The sequence below is a fragment of the Centroberyx affinis genome, unplaced genomic scaffold, assembly GCF_046629955.1.
Source record: "Centroberyx affinis isolate AG114_WGS23_722 - 3 ecotype Tasmania unplaced genomic scaffold, CSIRO-AGI_Caff_v1 ptg001399l_1, whole genome shotgun sequence".
NCBI classification, from domain to species: Eukaryota; Metazoa; Chordata; class Actinopteri; order Beryciformes; family Berycidae; genus Centroberyx; species Centroberyx affinis.
Window position 1 is genome coordinate 91,156 of NW_027279881.1, and position 19,676 is coordinate 110,831.

At 43.3% G+C, this 19,676-nt stretch overlaps 1 protein-coding gene across 2 annotated transcripts in view; it reads right to left on the bottom strand.

The window, feature by feature from the left end:
- Positions 1–6,369: 6,369 nt before the first annotated feature.
- Positions 6,370–19,676, bottom strand: part of mxi1 (max interactor 1, dimerization protein) — a 28,970-nt gene continuing 15,663 nt past the window's right edge. For both annotated transcript variants that reach the window (XM_071526320.1, XM_071526322.1), the window contains exons 4-6: positions 9,338–9,452; positions 7,495–7,690; positions 6,370–6,611 (exon numbers count right to left, since the gene is read on the bottom strand). In XM_071526320.1, the coding sequence (XP_071382421.1) occupies positions 6,448–6,611; positions 7,495–7,690; positions 9,338–9,452 (475 nt within the window). In that variant the 3' untranslated portion in view covers positions 6,370–6,447. The remainder of the gene's footprint in view (positions 6,612–7,494; positions 7,691–9,337; positions 9,453–19,676) is intronic.

The following is a 19,676-nucleotide window of genomic DNA, read 5'->3' on the forward strand; positions in this document are numbered from 1 at the left end:
CTATGAGAAGCATTTAGCTGTGTCAAAAATTTGCAGTATTTGCCTGTACACTTAATCTTTCCTTTATTATGATGAGGCCAGGGCACAATTCATTTGAAATGTTTGAAACTCCTTTAATATGCCTATGATGATTATGGATTTCAGCATTAAATGTTCAAAAGGATAAAAAAAGGGAAAGTTTCAGTTCAGAGTGTGAAACCCTGAACAGAGACTGTGATGAGACACGTCTCCTTTGATTTTTGACACAGATCCTAAACTCTTCAACAACGATGTGTCCACTTCAACACTTCCTTGTTTCTAGAGTGGAAGATAACATGTTTGCTTCACTTTTAAGACGTAAATAGCAATACATGTGGACACAACCTTCGTTATTAGCACACACAGCAAATCAGCCAGTATTTGTAAGTGTTGATTTTTCAGTGACAATTATTTGGAGTTGACAAGTGTTGATTGAACTAAAATGTTCAATTAACTCTGAAGGGTGTGAACTTCTATAAACATTGGCTAAGGCTAAGGTTTATCTTTTTTCCACTCAGAGTTAAATTCATTTTCTACTGTTGTCTCAAGTTTGACACATGGATATGTTAATATGTTTAAGACTGCATATTGGGCAATTTATCTTGACAACGCATCTTAGAAAGCAGATGACTTACAGTAAAGAGTTACCAAGAGCTTTTCGTGGAACTGAGGCTGCAACACCCTCAAAAGAGACTTTCTCACACTGGTGCAACATTGTGGTTTTGTTCAACTTGGGAGGTTTGTCTCTCTAAAACCACTTTTCACAAGCTCTGACCGCTTGAGAAGGATATTACATGTAGTGGATGCTCATGTGGCTTAGCAAAAAAAAAAAAAAACAACCAAAAAAACCCCAAATAACAAAAACACTTTGCTGTGTGTAACTTTCCCCACAGATTCCTTTGATCACAGAAATCATGTGATCTTAGCCAACAGATTTGTAGCACGAGTTTACAGTCTGTGTGACTGTATGAGTAAGAGTTTCATTCCAAAACAACACATCCACCATTTTGGAAAATGTCACCTACATCGACAAAATGATTGCTGGTATTAAAAAACTACTCAGTATTATTGCAGTTATTAACTATATTTCGCTAATAAGCACTTTACTTATAATATAGAGCAGTGGTTCTCGACATTTCAACCCATGATCCTAAAATATGATGCGATGGTTGCTGACATTTTCCTGTCCCATGTAAACACTAAGAATTGTGAACTTTGACACCAAATGATGATTTTCATTTTACCTTTACAAATTATTTCACTGGATTAATCATTGGGAAAAGCCTAGACACTGCAAATACTCATCATTTCACAAGAAAAAGGGAATATTCATTACAAAGTTTAAACCATGATTTGCACATGAAAACAATTTTTTATTTTCAGATTTTATGAAACATCTCGTGACTATCTGGGGGCCCACAACCCCTAGGTTGAGAACCACTGTTTTAGAGGATGTAAACATCTGGGTTTTTCAGCAATGGACAGAAGTTACTGGGGTTCAGCCAATATGGGTTGTTGAAGGCTGATACCAATATTTTATGCTGCTATTCAATCTTTACATTTTTCTACTTTTATGCAAAAAACAAGGATTCGGTGTGTTGTGTCTCTCCAAAATGTTATACTTTAATATAATTGTATATATACTGTATATAACTATAGTGTTTTAGACTGATACTCTTTATATTTATTTTGGGTCCACATGAGTCTTTGCTCCTGGGAAAAACAGACTGTTTGAAGCATTCAGGTTTGACAATCTTGGTGTTTTTATTGTAAGTATTGCATCTTCAACTTACACAGCTAGAATCATCATCAGAGTGCATGTTTTACAAAGGATGGCCACAAGTTCAGAACAACAGGGGGGGTTCCCTAAAGTGGGACTGCTCGTCCGGGAGCACGGTCGGGCCGACTTGACCTCGCCGCCCCGTCCGGGAGCGTCAAGTCTCCCACGCCGCGGAGACGGAGAGAGACGGACGCCGAAATGGAGTGTGGGTTAAAGAGACACACTGCCCTTCCACTTCGACAGGCTGTCACCTTTCTGACCGAGCTGCAAAGTCAGAACTCAACACCACTAAAACCCTCACCTTCACCTTCACCACACTCAACACCTTATGTCTAACCCTAACCTTAAATACAGAGGCAAAAATATAGCTTTTAAATCACCAATTTTCAAAGATATGTCGATTTTTTTTGACTTTGCAGCTCAGCCAGAGTGTGAAAACCACTTTACTCATCCTGATCCAAGACCTGGTGGGATCAGCACCAGAGTTGGGGTCAATTCACTGTCAACTCAAAATGTAAATTGCACTGAAACGGCAATTCATCAGATGATAGAGACTTCATTTGCTATAATCTCACACTGGATGTCCTTGTCCTTTTATGACAAATGCTATCCAGTTATTTGAATTTTAAATATCTGCTTCATGAAGTACATGAGTAGCTGGTAAACGGACCCCAACTGTGATCAGTGCGGACTAATCTGGGCCAGGCGTCTTTCCCGCACAGCCTTAGTAAAAACATGGAGAGCACACACACACTCACAGGAGAGAGGAGGACAGACCCGGGGTCAATAGCATTAAAATTATTCTTAGCGTTTGTTTTATCTTGCTTAGAGTACCAGATCGGAGCGGTTTGCCACGTAAGACGATACAATGAGTGCAAGAGAAAAAAGGAAAATAGTTGAAAGTCAATGTATTCTACCTTTTTGTGATTGACATCTTAACCCGACACCATCACAACTGTCCCGAAGCGGTAAACCCCACCCATCTGGTACTCCCAGCAGGTTAAAACAAACACCGAGAAGATCTGACCCAGGTCTGGAGGGGGAGTGAAAACTATTTGTTGTCAAACGTGGGCCCTTTTTCTCTCAGTAGTGCAGGTTCATAAAACCAACAGATGAACAAGAAAAAATAAACAAGGAGAAGATGGAGGTTAATAACTTAAAAAAAGAGGCAGAGTAAAAATGTAAACTGCCCCTCAGAGCGAGAGAGAGAGAGAGAGAGAGAGAGAGAGAGAGAGAGAGAGAGAGAGAGAGAGAGAGAGAAGAGGACACTGAGGTGTTCTGAGGTGGTTTTGGCGTTTTTGTTTGAAGATGGAGCACCAGCAGCGGTGACTTTCTGATTCAATGCCAAGTCCGCCGACATGTCAGACGATAAACACCTTAACGACGTCCTTCTGGGAAACCAAAAGATTTGTTCTGTGTTTTTTTTTTGTTTTTTTTAAATCCTCAATCGGAGGTCCTTGTAAATGTAAGACACATTTTGTCGACTAAAACGCAAGTCTAATAGAGACTACAATCCTCCTAATAGAGGAAAGTGGAGTTTTAGACCCCTTTATTGTGTAGTAGCCGGCTCAGTTTTTGCCAATTTGTCTTGGCTATTGGCAAGCCTTGTCCAGAAATAACCGCCTTTCCCCCCCGAGGCTCCACCTTAACAAGTCATTTAGTCTATTATCGAGTACTAAAATCATAATTTTCTTAAAACAAGTGAAAAAAATGACTCTTGTCTCCAATGCAGTTTCACTTGTTTTCTAGAAATGTGTCAGTATCTTGAAACAAGTCAGAATAAGGCAGATCACTGCACTACTATCAAGAAAACACTTGATTCTACAAAATACTTGAAACAAGTTGATTTGCGCTGGAAACAAGTGAAATTATCAAACCCCAGTGGCAGGTTTTTCACTTATTTTAAGAAAATTTGGATTTTAGGACTCAATATTAGACTGAATGACTTGTTAAGATGGAGTTGTTTTTCAGTGTGAGACACTTCAGAAGACCCAAAAACAACCGGACAGGTACAAGTGTGAGCACAAATGTGCATCGGCCGGCTGGGCACGTAGGGAAGTGGAGGTTCAGCCATTTTGTTTTGACCTATCCAGCTGCTTTAGATCTGCATCACTGTCCCAGACGTAGATGGGGGGGTCAAAGGTCGGCTTCGGACGAGGCTGTTGACTCTAAACAGGCGAGGCTCAGCACTAGGAGCAGCTTAGGGGCCAATTACATTTCAAGTGTCCATCGAATAAAACATCAGAAAGAAATGAAAATAAAATGGCTACATAACTTTTTTTTTTGTCCCCTCCCCTCCCAAAAAAAATAACAATAATCCATAACATATACAATTCTTAAAATAAGGAATGAGGAATAAGCATCAAAAAAGAGGAGTAAAATAAGACAGAACCAAAATAAGTTAACCTTTTTCTTTTTTTTTTTTTCATTCTTTGTGTTCGTTGAGGGATTGAGAAATAAATACTTAAAACAGTCAATTCAGGGCGGTGTTTTTTCTTTTTCTTTCACACACGAAAGGAGTCATGAGAGTTGAAAATGACAGTGGGAAAGAAAAAAAAAAAAAAAAAAAAACTGGTTGAAGTGCAAATTTCGGGGCGACCTCAGTAATGCCAGGGGAGTTGGGATGGCAAGTCATTGACATCATACCCCCTTTTTTTTTTTTTTTCCTCACACACTTCAAACTTCTGCTCCACAGATTACCAGACCACTAGTGGAATGCCATACAGCTTTTTTTATTCCCATTCATGAAAATTAAAAACAAGAGAAAAGAAAAAAAAAAATTCTAATAAATAAAACGAGTGCCACGCAAACTCAGCATTCAGGAACAGAAGTCCTGCAGGGTCGCTTTCCCGCAACTGGAGAGGAAGTTGTTCTGTCTCATTTTTGTCATCTCGAAGTGTAACTTTTTCTTTCTTCTTAGGGCAGCTACAGAATTAGTAACTTTTGAACGTTTCAACCAGCAAAATGAACAAAGTAATACTGTCCATGCCACATTCACTGCCACTCTGAAGAAGATAAAATCTTTCCAAAAATATAATTTAAAATGCACAATAAACACAGGTCAAACAGCAACAGAGGCAATAGTTCTATCCATGAGCTCTACCTTTTTTTTTTTTTTTTTTTTTTTAACTCCTTTTTTATCTTTAATTTATTAAGCTATTTGTATATATGTACAAAAAAAACCCAAGCAAGTTGAATTTGCTTTTTTGGACGGTCTCACACACACATGGGCATGTGTCTTTAGAGAGAGAAGAGAAAAAAAATGGGAGTAGTTCAAACTGACGAGACAAAAACGACTACAAGAGTTATTGCTTGTTACTGCTGGAAAGAGGATGGACATCTATTCCAAAGTTTGTTGTTGTTTGGACTTGACTTTTTTGTTTGTTTGTTTTCTTACTTCTTGGTTTGTGCCGGTTTTTATGAACAGCTCTAAAGTAGGCAAGTGCAGGATAGCTTGTTGAGTAGCTGCTTGTCGAGGGAAAAAAAAATAAAAATAAAACAAAAAACACACACAAGTTACAATTTCCACTCTTTGAAAATGCACCGAGCACCCACATTCGACAGGAATGTATATATTTTTTTCCTCCATTTTTTGTTGGTGTTTTCCTCCCAGGCTTGGATGGAAACAATCGCGGCAGACACGCTTGCTAGCTTTCGAAGCTTGGTTGTGGATCTGATCTGCTTCCCCCGTTGGTTTGTTTCAGAATAGCACCAATTCGAGTGTCCAAGCTGCTGCGGTGTCAAGCAGAGGTAATGAAAGACATAAGACAAGGATTCAATTTAGAAAAAAAAAAAGAGGACGTTTAACAGGGCCAAGCTATGTTGATATGGCAAGTTAACCCACAGTGTTCGTCAATGTCCAGATTTAGATGTGCTCCTGTTTATCCAGGTCCGACAGCAGAACGTTAAGATTGAATACACAGGATCAGCTCAAGACCCTTCCACGTACACACAGAACAAAGAGAACCAAACAGAAACTGAATTATTTCCATATGAATTTAAGTGCATTTTGGATAAAATCAGGGGTTGTATGTCTAAAAAAACCAACTCAGACGATTGAGGGTTCAAGGAGACATCGTCCTCAAAAAAGAAAGAAGTAAAATCAATCGTTCCTTTCGATTACGTGGGTTTAAAAATCAAGATGATGCTGATCATAGATTTTTCATATCAACCGAGCGTCTGATCTCCCTTTAAAAGAAGCTTAAACCTAAAACCAATTGGCTCTCGTATCGCGATCATCAGCTACTGATTGAAGAGCTGGCTCTGTGTTCGGGTCGAGCGCTGGATCCCTGGCGTCGGTGATGGTCTGTTCTGCTCAGAGGTGAAAGAGGGACTCCCAGTAGGGACTCCTCCGACTGTGGGTTCAGCAGCATGGAGAGGGGTGGAGGGGTGAAGGGGTGAAGGGGGGGGGGGGGGAGTGGAGCAACTAAAGGCTAGGGTGCAGGACGGGAAGTTGCTGAGAGGCAGGAGCGTCAGGGGGGCGACGAGAACGCCATTAGCTGGGGGGCGTGGTCGTCATCGGAGGCGTTGGATGCATGAACGTAGGCATGAATGGGTGAAGAGACGGGCGGGCAGGCAGGTTTGGCGAAGGAGGTGGAGGAGGAGGAGTAGGGGAGGAGGAGGAGGAGGGGTGTGCGGGGGGGGGGGGTCTAGGAGGAGAAGGCAAGTTTGACGCTGCAGGAGGAGTAGCCCTCGTCGCTGGCCAGGCTCTGCAGGCTGCTGTGGTCGTCCAGGTCGCTGGTGCTGGCCGTGCTCACACTGTCCAGCTCTCCATGGGAGAACTCCGTGCTTTCCACGTCCACCTCGATCTCCTCTGCAGCCGAGAGACGAGCGGAGAGACGGGGAGAGAGAGAGAGAGAGAGAGAGAGAGAGGGGAGGGAGAGAGAGACGAAAGAGAGATTAAACAACTATCCCTCACAAGAATCGCTTAACCTTTAATAATGACTGCTAACAAGAACAGATTCAGTTCAATTCCACGGAGCATTTGTGGTGATGACATGCTGATCTAATAATCAGTTTATTTCATCGTGATCTCAGCTCTCTGCTCTCTCTAGTTCATCAGCTGCCTTTTCTATAAGAGAATACAGTGCACAGAGATTACAGAGAGTACATGTTAGGCTCCTGGGCTTCGTAATCTTAGCAGCTAAACCATAAGCAAACATAGCACATCATAAAACATACAGAGAAGCATCACTTATACAACAATGTGTTTTATTGTACAGTGTTAAAGTATGTCTTGTCTTGTGGCCATAAAATTATTTAGCTATATATATCTATCGCTATGTACATCACTGTATTGCAGCAGTCCATGCAAACTAAAAGATGAAGAACCCAGAAGTAAGTTCGGCCATCGTGTGACATCGCCAAAACTCTTTTGCATGCGAAGAGGAAAATTGTAGCTAAGGTGTTGAGATTTGTACAACTTTTATGTTCCAATTTGGCTCTTGAAGAATACGGCACTGTGGTAAAAAAACAATAAAGTCTTTAATATATCGCTGTTGTTAGGTGAAAACCTCCTTCCTCAGGGAAGGTTTGTTTGTTGAACATGCTTCTCACTTTCAGCAACACCGTGCTTAAGATCTGGGTCCTGACCAGTATAACCAGTTCTACCGAGCAGCTCTACCGGAGCAGCTGGAGGTTAAGTGCCTTGCGGTCCCTAAGCTAAAACCCCGGTTAAAGCCTGCAGCCCGACTCACCTTGGTCAGAGTCGGAGCGGTCGGAGCAGAGGGTGGAGCCCACACTGTCCATGCGTATCCTCTCTCCGTCCCCCGGGCTTGGGGCCCCGGCACCGCTGCCTCCACTCAGCAGGTCCAGCTGGCGCTGGAGGTGCCTCTGCTCGCGCTCCAGGGACTCCAGCTGGTACTGGCTCTTCCTGTCCGCCTCTTCAAGTTTCTGGCCAGGGAAAAAAGAAAAGGAGAGAGAGAGAGAGAGAGCAGGGAAAAGGTTAATTACCTCAACATTCTTAGACCAGGGAAAGACTGCAATGGAGGCAGACTAAATGAAATAGTGTGGAGGAAGAGGAGAGAAAGGTGGAGATAAAGAAGAGGGTGGGAAAAAGAAATAGGTGAATGAAATAATAAATGGTGAGGGAATAGAGATAGATAGATGGGAAGAGAAGAGAAGCGACAGGGAGAGTGGGACTGTTACCTCTACCGAGGAAGAGATCAGAAAGAGACTGAGACGAAGGACAAGAAAATGACAGAATGTAGAAAAGTGAGTGATAAGAGTGAGAGAACGAGGAGAGTTGGAAGAGGAGGTGAATTACTTAAGAAATAGTGGTGAGATACGGTGGAGATAGATAGATAGATAGATAGATAGATAGATAGATAGATAGATAGATAGATAGATAGATAGATAGATAGATAGATAGATAGATAGATAGATAGATAGATAGATAGATAGATAGATAGATAGATAGATAGATAGATAGATGTTGTCGGTGATGGTTTATTAGTCCATAAGGAAATTCTTTTTGCATCACAAGGCTGTCAGATGAGAAACACAAAACAAGCGCTATCGTTCCACAGCGTCAGCGTCGGTCGGCACTCAGCCACTAAACTTATCTTGTCCTTTGGATCTTCCACCCGCCAACAACAAAACGCCCAGGTGACTCCCCTCACTCGCCTTGTTTACACCGTGTCGACCTCTTCACCAGATGCCTTTGTTTACGGCTGGTGCCATTACAATATGAGCGAAGGCCGTGGCGGCGATTGATACGGCCGTGTTGTGCGCTAACCTTGTCGCCTCGCGTCACGGTCGCCAACGGCGACGAGCGTGACTCCCGGCGACGGACCAAAACAATGAGCCGTCAATAAGCGATGGAGAGACTCAAGTTGACAGCAGCAGAAGCGTAGAGTGTGGGGGGGGTGGGACGGGGGATTCGCAACAACAATGTCGGCTTTATGCTTCTCCTCTCGGTTACGTGAATGCACGCTACGCTTGGCTTTCCACATGCAGACTGCTCAATCTCAGACAGTCACATGCTTGTTTTTAAAGTGGATGGGAAAGCGTGAGATAAGATGCCTGAACGGGTTATACGCTCCGACAATACTGGACTATCAGGGTGGGAAATTAACACCAGCGACCTGCCGCATGCTGGTAAAATCTGGCTGATAGGTTTGTGTCCACAAACCACTTTTTGAAGTCTGCGGAAAATGTATTATGTTTACACACCCAACAATGCATTTTTGTTGAAACAGTCTTTTAATGTGTTAAAGAAAAATTATATTTGAGTATATCTGACTTTCTACATGCCAACTTGGAACAACTGTAGCAATATGATATTTCCATTACTTGTCATTACTAGTCATTTAAGCAATGTGCTGTCTTTCGGTTTGCCTCCTTGTTGAGTTTTGTTATAGTTCAGTTGTGTCTTTGCCATCTTGATTTTTTCATTTTTTTGTGGTGAAATTTATCTTTGTCTTTCTCTCACTATCTCGCTTGTGATTTTTTTTTTTTTGTCCTCTTTCTCTTTTTCTCTTCTTTATATGCCCAAATAACTACACTGAACTATGCATCAACTGTGGATGGGTTAGTTACCTTTATGTGTGCTTTGGCTTTGTTGAGCAGGCCCAGGGTGGTGTGGCGGTTGCAGTCGGGTCCCAGCGGTATGAGGGTCTTCAACCGCTCCAGACACAGCCGGAGGTGAGCTCGTCTGCACGGGACAGAAGGAAAGGGAAAGAGAGGAAGAGAAAGATTAGATAAAATGACACTTTTCAACCTTTCCCAGTTTGTGGACCATGAATTAGAAAATTATTATTCCATCCTAAGGGTTAAGTGTCTTGCTCACGGGGGAAAGTGTGTTACTCATTCACTTTTCCTGGCCAGACTTTTCCGGCCGGTGGTGGGATTTGAACCGGCACATTTTGGTCACAAACCGGCTGTTCTAACTTGTAGGTTACCGCTGCCCCTACCATATATCTGATAGCAGGAGGTTCTTTAAAGAAAAGCCCCTCCAAAACCTTTTAAAAACTAATAACTTTTGAATAAGCTATTGGCAATGTACCTTCCATTTCTGGACTCATTTCTTATTCCCATGGATAACTGGCAAAACATCGACAACGTCACTTTGATATATAGAAAACTGAGATACTAGCTCTAAGATTGAAAACCACCAGTGAGAAAAAAATAAACTCTTGTAGATACAGCTGAAGTATTTACTGTTTTCCTCACTGGAGGTTTAGAGCTACTATCTCAGTTTTCTGTAGATTTGATTCCTGTTCCCAATGAGCACCTATAAACCTAAGGACTTCACTACTTTTTCTTAACCCACAAGAGCACCAAGTGTTACTTCTGTCACTTGGAGATATTTCCTGTGCAGCTACAATGGAGGTAGATAGCAGAAAAAGATGAATGATCACACTTTCTAGCTATTTATATGCCCTTACGCCCACCTTGGATGGTAAGCAGCAAGTTCACACCCCTTATCTAGGGGTTGTCCAATGTGTTTTTCTGGGAAACGTAAGAAATCACTAGCTAAAGAAGAAGTAGATGAGGCAGGTTGAGGGAAAGTGGGTGTACCAAAAAACTAATATAATGCATCGAACATCACAGACTGATGAGTTCAAACAGTGTAAGAGTATCAGAGGGTGGGTTTTTCCTTTAAAACATGCAGTCCAGGAACCAAACATGAATGGGATTCTCTCTCATTAAAACACGCGACTACTCTTGCCTTGTGAGAGCCCACCAGTGACAGACCCACAACTCACGTTAAGCCGTGACCTATAGTTCAACAGAACCATGGTTCACGTGTCATGTAAGCCTCGAGACGATACATTATCCTCTGCTGGTATTTCTCGCGCCCTGCCCAGGCTTTAGTTACCCTTCTAGCCTACATTACAAAACAACAAGTTTTAGCTGATAGGCATGGGGGGGAGGGAGGAAAGGTGTAATGGCATTTCCTGGACCCCGCTTCGGCTTCTACTCTCCATCATCCTGACAGTCCCTTAGCCCGTGACTGCAGACAGGCCCTGAGTACTATCTATCCCGCTAATGGCCCCGAGTTGAGAGGTAAAGAGAGATAATTGAGGCTATAACACAATCAGCGCTCCATTAGCAGGGGCTGCCCTTTCAGCTCGCCTGAAGGGAATGGCGGGGAGACATTAAGAGTCAGTGGACTCAGCGGAGCGACCCAGACCCAGGCGCTATCTCTGGGGAAACCCGGATGACAGGCCCAGAAGACCAGACCAGAAACTCACTGCACTTTTTAAACTGGGCTAGACTGCTATGTTCTGCCATGCTCTGCTGCTTTAAGACTGGTGGAGACATGTGAGCGCTGGCTGGCTGGAGTATGTGTGTGTGTGTGTGTGTGTGTGTGTGTGTGCATGTCTGTGTGTGCATGTGGAGGAGGGGAGTTTAAGCTATGCATGGATGGCCCTGATAAGAACACGAGAGCGAGCCATTACACCCGTGTGTGAGTGAGTGTGTGTGAGTGCTTAAACTATGTGAAAAACAAGAGCACTGCATGTCTGTTGTTGGGGGAGCGTGAGAGTAGGTGCCGAGACACTGTTCGTATCGCTACAAATAAGAAAAGCATAGGGGACACACACACACACACTCACACACACACACAAGTTTTCAGTCAGTGGGTGGGGGCGATACCTATCAGTCTGGCCCAGGTCATCTGTCTGTGTAATCATTTCTATTCATGGGGCTGAGCAGAGCCCAACTTCGCGCTTTATCAGTGAACAGTTTATCTGTGTCTGTCTCATCTGAAACCTACAACCATCATCTTCACCCTGCGGGCCCCCACACACACACACACACACACACACACACACACAGATATCAGCTGGCAATTAATCACATTCTCCTCTGTCACAGCGACCCAGGGTATTACAGGCAACCTCACCTAGGACATGCCACAGAAAGGACATGGCTGAAGATAGATCTGTATCATTATAATCCTTGCAAAATTATATTTCTGCACGTTTGCCAACTTTTGGTATATCAACATCTTGACCATTTTCAACTACAGCTGACCTTGTACATGAAATGAAATGTTTCAATTGTGCAGCTCTAGTTGAAGAGCTCATACACACACAAACTCACACAGCTTAACACTGCTTTATACAGATGTGCATTATGTGCAATAACAAAAAATGCACCTAAAAAGTCCCACTTTTGTTCTTAAACACAAAGCGTACCACTCATGCACGTGTGTACTCAAAAGCCACACTCTCACTCTTTAAGGCAGACACGTGTGTGCTTAGACAATCACTCACTCTCTTTCTCTCTCACCCATACAAATCCAAATAAACACCTTCTCTAACACATGCACACGGTGGCGTGGACTTTGACTGATGAGGCCGGCTGGCGGCGAGGGCAAGACGGGGCGGTCTGGATGTGTCTGGACCTGTCTGTCTGTCTGTCTGGGCGGCCAGGCGTCGGGTTAACAAACTCCAGACACCGGGGACCGACTCCTCATTCTCCACCTCCTCCTCCTCCACTCCCATAGAGATAAAAAACAACCATCTCAGCAGACAACCTCAGATAACCCGCCACTTACTACCCCCCCCCCCCCCCCCTCCGACCCACTGACATGAAGTGTGTGCGGAGGGGAGTAGGGCTACACTGACCCCAGCGGCACCGGAGAGTACCGCCGCGTCCTCCGGCACATTTCTAGGAGTGGCTGTGACCGAGATAGCTCATTATAGTTCTTAGGACTAAGACTTCTATGAGTGAGTGTGGCACGAGGCGTTGCTCGTCGGACTGCTGAATCACCTCTTTCTGCCGAGTCAGTGTGAAACCACAGACACCCTTCCACACCCAGATGACGATGATGATGATAAGGGTGATAAGGAGGAAGAGGAGGAGGGTGATGTCGGCAAGGCCGTCACTGGAGGCTTGTTCCTGCACTTTGAGCACAAGTCCTGTGTTTGTCCTTTCACAGCTACCTTGTGTACTGTGAGCTCTCCTCCCATAGCAACACTGGCTTCTGGCTGGCAGCATATTGGCTTCAAACACCCTCACTGTGCGTCTTATTGATAGGCAGGCATGTGATGTGTGTGTGTGTGTGTGTGTGCACCACGTTTGGCCTAATCTCTGTCTGCATGACACGCTCTTCTGTGGGACATTCCGATAAGTACAGAAGCCACAAACAGCATCAGAGGCAGGGTGACAGAAACAGACAGATAGAGAGAGGATATACTACATTCGTATCATCATACATGACAGGTGTCTTCATGACGACAGAAAAGCAGGGAAAACAAGTTATCTCCCCGATCAGAAATGATTGACAATTGTACTTCAAAAAGAAATCTCTGCAAATCAGATCCCTGGAGCCACAAACAGCACAACAGAGAGAGAGAGAGAGACAAGAGACAGATGGAGCAACAAGCAGGTCTATCACGGCAGTCCACATCACTAGTACTATCTCCAACTGTCTCACTAAGGGGGTTAAAGGTCACAAGCTCCTGGCCACTGGTGTTGCTCACAAGATAGGTCAAAGGTCCTAATCCCCGAACATGCTTGTTTATCATTTAGGCCCAGAGCCAAAGACCTTAAGCCCCTCACGGCTTACAATACGAGTGGCTTGTGAGCATAAATACCTGCGTGCGGCCACGTAGCACAGCAAAAGCAGTGTCCTATTGCCCAAGTTCTTAGAAAAGGCCGTGGCCAGTTACATAAACAGCTATGGATTTACTGTGCAGCCGATAACTTTGTCTCCTCTGCTGGTAGGCTGAGGATGCGTAGGGTAAAGTTTGTTCAGGGATGCGACATCACAGGATCCCGGGCAACATCAGTAGGATGCAGTTAACTTTGCCGATGTGGCATTTCCTCAAACAGGGGTTGTAGTGACCCCTTTTTGCTTATCAGTCAAGGGCACCTGGTTGCTGATGGTGAGGATGTTTCGACGCGTGTAAATGACATGTCCACTCCACTGCTTGATCCATTATAATCATAGTGCTGTTTATTGTTCACATTTTAAAGTCTACAGTTTCCAATACGAGCCAGACTTTTACCACTTTTCCAATAACTGTCTGCTTACCAATGCAGATGCAGATTTACCAGTTCAGAACGAAACAAACACCATTAAACGACACGACACGCCACGCCATGTCACGCCACGGTCTAAAACTGTTTGCTTCCCTCCATCAGCCACACCTGAGTGCCTCACCTGGCTGATTATAAGACCTGTCACAGTTCACAGCAGGGATGCCCCAAGTGGTGGGAAGCTCACAGCACAAGTAAATAAACAAAATACAAATGAAACATGCACAGAAATGGCTCTTACAGGGGTTAAATTGCTCTCCTGAGAAGAAGCAAGCAATAGTCTGTTAATTAGCCTCTCTTATTCTCTCTCTTATGTCTGTTTTTTTTTTTTATGTGTGTGTGTTCTTGTGTGGTGTTTTTAATTGCCTTTTACAGTACAGTACATTGCTTTGTTTACTGCCCTTTTTTGATGTCTCTTTTGTGTAAAACACTTTGTAACCTCAGTTTGTAAAGTGCTACATAAATAAAGACTTACTTACAGAACATGTGGCTACATTAGCCCACTGTTTTACAATTGTTACTTGTTATAATCATTGACTGTTTATTGACATTTGTTTTGTTTCATGCTTTGGCAATTTTTACTGACGTTAAACCATGCCAGTAAAGCTCTTTGAACTGAACTGAAATTGAAATGATAAAATGTTTAAGGTAACATTAAAACCAGTGATAAAAATAGAATAAAAAATAATTTGTGCAGGTGAAAAGACACATCACACCTCAAAACCAGTAAAACTAAAACCAGGACAATAAGCAGATCCATAACGATACAAGGGGAATAAACATAAATTAAAAATAGCTTTAATGCAGACTCATGGTGGCAAGGGCTATTGCTCTCTCACCTTGCTTACCTATCCACCAATGAATGGCATTAGCGAGATTTATCTTGCCTGAATGGGGAGTTCTCCATCTGTGGCAGATTACGTAACACATGGCCAGTTGCTACAGGACCTGTGCTCCAAACTGTCACGCACAGCAGGGATATCAAATCCCTCACTGACAGTAAGACAACAAAGGCAGATAGGCCTAGTTTTTCCTTGTATCCGGTGTAGGGGGAGAGAATCCTGGGAATGCAAGGGAAAATAATAGCATGGTGTTTTTTTTCTGCCTAGCGGGTAAACCTTTGTAAACAGCTGCTTTTTAAATCCCACACTCTCTCTGGAAGTCAGGCGGTGAGCTTCTGTGAGCCCCGTGTCTTAATACAGATCGATTTCTGATGTAACCGTCTATTCAAGGGAAACCACGCCTACTGCTGAAGTTGCTGCTGCTATGATGAGCTTCACTTCACCTTCACTTGTAAGTCAAGCTATTATGTGGTCATCTCTATTGCCTCATTGCCTGCTGCATGCTTCTCCTACACACCAGGGTCAGAAATTAATGGGGTTTTCGGGGCAAAAAAGGCCTCAAAAGTTCCTAAAATGAGTTTTGTATGTTTGTTTGATCAGAAAACAACCAATCATGCAGCCTTAAACAGTAGAAAATGTCTGATTGGTATGCTGTTTATGTGATTCTATATGATTTAAAATAAAACAAACCTTACTGGTACAAACTGAGTGTTTATTTACCAATATGTAATGAATATTTGTTGTCTCATAGTTGAACAAAACTGTCCCCAAAAAGGACCAAAAGGCCCCTAAAAAAAACAAAAACAAAAACAGATCAAGAGGGCAAAAAATACCCTCAAAAAACCCCCCCACTTAATTTCTTACCCTGCTACATAGGAGCATAATGCAGGTATGCAAACAGCTCCAATATACATTTAATGCAATTCTCTGTTTATCCCAAAGAGGCATAAGTCACAGGCTTGCCACAGACAGCCAGCCTTCCCTTTCCTCCTGAGACAATGGGGCGCTTCCACTCCTCCATTGCGTGTGTCTGTGTGCATATGTGTCTCTGACTGTGTTTGTGTGTGTGTGTGTGTGTGTGTGTGTGTGTGTGTGTGTGTGTGTGTGTGTGTTCCTGTGGCTTGTGTTCCTGATGGGCCCCAGATGGGTTCACAGGCAGGCAGCTCTGCCTTTTGGCTCTGCCGTGTGAGCGAGCAGCCAGCCGGCCCCGGGTCACTGCACCACACCTTTCCTCTTCACCCACCCTCCTTCCTCGCCCCGACTCCCCAGGAATCACGTGCACGCCCCGGCCTTTTTCTCCCAAACACCACCGGTCCCTGCCGTTTTTTTTCTCCCTCAGTTCAATTCAATTTAACTCAAACTCAAAGCTTTGCTTCATCGGCAAGGCCAGATACTATTGCCATGGTGGTTTGCATTACAGTTAGGGATGGGATGATACGCTTATCTCATGATACGATTCGATGCGCAATATGAGGTTCATGATTCGATACAATCATGATACAATGTAATAAATACAAGTTCAATGACAAGGTCTGACTGTGCAGAATTATGTTTATTTCTGAGCCACAAATCTTTCTAGTAATGGCACTGGCTTGCTAGAATCTAAACAATAATTTAAAAATGTCATGTGAAATCTCGTTTTTGATTACTACAACAGAGTAAAATGTAATTTGCGATTAATTGTTATGCCCCACGATACGTACTGTCAAATTTTTGTATTGCGATATACTGAATGTCAATATCGTCCCATCCCTAATTACAAAACATAACAATTACATCAAAGCAACAGAGAGATGTGATTAACCGATTCAAATCATATGATTGGCGATAGAAGAATACAACTATTTTATATTAAATGAGAACAAATGTGTTGTCGTTGCTGCACTGCTCTCCCTCTCACTGTAGCCGCCTCGCTTGTTCTCCGAATGCGTCAAAACTGCCTCCATTGCGATTGAAGTGCAGCCCTTTTTTAAAAGGAGCACTTTGAAGCTCTCCTTTGTTGGTATGGGAGAGCTGCCCACCACAGCTCTTACCTACGCACTACATACTTCTCTAGTCAGTATGGAGAACACCGGCTCTGCTCTCCCCCCCGCTGCCCCCCTTGTTTCCTTTCATCCAACGAGAGAGAGAGAGAGAGAGAGAGAGAGAGAGAGAGAGAGAGAGAGAGAGAGAGAGAGAGAGAGAGAGAGAGAGAGAGAGAGAGAGAGAGAGAGAGAGAGAGAATGCACATACACACACACAAATGAAGGGATCACAGCAGATCATGTGATTCTAACATCCTTCTATAGTTGAAAAACAAGTGTCAGAGAGACAGACAGAGAAACAGAGTTAAATTTTCATCTCGTATCTGAAAATCTTATCCAGAGTGACTTAAAACGAGCGCAACGGCAGATACAAGCTCCAATTCCTAGATCACCAACAAGACAAAGCAAATGACAGCGATCTGGCTGAAACGGTCAGATCCAGAGAGCTTTGGAAATATTCCTGTGACTCTGGAGGAATCATGTAAGAGAGAAGTGTTAGGATAACACAAGGAACCTGAAAGTGGCATTTCTCGCTCTTGTTTAAATACGAATACACTCTCTGTCTTGTCTTTAAAGGTATTAAACTGTATATGATGCTGACGGGATCTTCCAGCATCTTGAGGTTTTATTCCCATCTTTCTTTCTTTAAAAAAAAACAGAAAGCAGACCACCTTGTGATTCTTTCACTGTGCAGTGATGTTGTTTCGGAGGTCAATCTTGTGACTGAAATCATGCGAGTCAACATGCACATCCATTTTAAATTTGCTTCTCTACTGGCCCAAAGGAGAATCACGCTTGGTAGTCACCTATCTCGGCAAAGATCACTCTCTGCCTGAGACTGGAAAATATAAAATACACAATGAGGGCGTCATCTAGCAAATTCTACTCTATTTCTGCTCTTACCCTACAGGTGTATACTTTTTTTTTTCGCATTAATTTTCCTGTGGGAAGTGAGTATCGGGAGGGGAGGGGGGTAGGCAGGAAAAAGGAAAATTAATATTCATGTTCTATGTAGCCTATGTGTTCTCTATCTGCGAATAAAAATAAATGCCTTAAAAAAAAGAAGAGCTGGACATGGAGAGGGCCTAAAGCTGATATAGACAGAATAGTGTTTTTTTTTTTGTTTTTTTTAGAACAGCTGAAAACAGCACTGACAAACCAACGCTAGTTTCTGCTTATTTTTCATTCAAATTCCTCTGGAACCAACACCATTAGCCGAAGCGAGGGCGGCAGAGGAAAAAAATATGGCTGCCCTAGATTCCAAACTTGTGAATAAGTAAATAATGAATGACTTCTCAGGCCATCCAAGATGTCTGACATAATTACTGGATGTGCTCTTAAAGGGGAGGGTCAGATTTCCAGCCCAGATACCAGTCAATATACGCTTCCCTTCGGCAAATCCCTCACTCTCCCAGACCCCTTTAACACACACACACACACACACACACGCACGCACACTCTCGTACACGCACACGCATACACGCCAACCCCCAATTTGACCTACTTCTATCACGTGCGGAGGGAGAGGAAATGTGACCCTTCACCCAGTTATTACACTAATTACACATCACCAGTGACCGCCTCAGTGGTAAATCTCCTAAATTGACATGTGAAAGGAAATTAAGACATCATTACACAGGCCCGCTTAGCGATTCACCAGCCAAAAAAAAAAAAAAAAAAAATTAAATAATACAATAAAAAACACACAGTACTTGACTTTGCAAGAGTAAGGGAGGGAGTTCTTTTGTTCCTCTCCTGTCTTGCTCCTTCTCCAGTGTCGAGGCTCATTTAAGGCGGCCGCAAATCACGATTCGCAGCGATGTCAAAGATTATTGGAGTGATTACACTACTCTGTAATGCAAAGCCTCATTTAAACTAGACTAGGCCCTGTCCGATGAGCACTACATCAAATCAGCGGCAAATTATCTCTCTGCTACAGGGAGGGGTGGCAATCCAATCAAACACAGAAGAAAATGTGGGGACAGACGTTTTTCTTTTTGTGATTTGAGTGCTCTCATTTTCAAAATATGCTAATTCAAAACTTGCTAAAAGCGGTAAACGTGAGGTGCTGGTTGCTTAAATATTGCTTAGTGCAGTCGCCAAGGGGAAACCACATGTAGGGCCCCGTCTCCCAGATCATACGGAGAATGTGAACATGTGGCACACTGATCTATACTCTGCAGCTGGTGACATACAATATACATGTGTAGGGGCTCAGCCCACTGGCAGCCTATACATTTGTCCTATACGATGCTTTGTTGCGTGACCGTAGGAACCACTATTGTACCCAGAATGCACTCACACACGGGCGCACTGTTGAGGACGGATGATTCCGGCTAAAATGATCATCCCAATTACTTACTGGATTACAGGAACTTAATTGTTTTATCACGCTTTAGGCATTTTGAATCAACACGTCCACTATTTACAAGTACAGGTGGTGTTCTCAGTGAAATGAAATGAAATGAAATCTTTCCATTTGGATACTTCTAATTAGATGTAGAGAACAATCATTTGATTCAGAGAGTAACCCCGAAATGTGCAATTACACTTGAGTAATTGTGTAGCCCTGCTCACTGTAGCCCATACACGTGAGCGTTTACAGTGTTACACACTCACTCACACACGCCTACGCACCACATCACACCACACCATACACAACGGCTCTCTGTGTTTGCTCACCACCTTTGTTTACTGGCTGGCCAGGCAAACACAAAGGGAAGGGTTGTTTTTTTCTGGTAAAGATGCCTCTTCTAGGATTCTCTACTTTTTTATCCCTTCTGTCTCTCTCTCGTTCTCTCTTTCACAGAGTTGGAGGGGGGGGGGTCTTTCTCTCTCTCTTTCTCTCTCTCTTTCTCCCTCTTTCTCTCTCTCTCTCACATGACTGCTATGGGGTTGCAGCCTGGGTCACATGTTTACCCATACAGACAGACAGTGGCACCTGACTGAATAGGGTTTTTTTTTTAATAAGGGGAAACTACCACTCACTAGGTTGACTGCTGGAACAGTCATCAACTA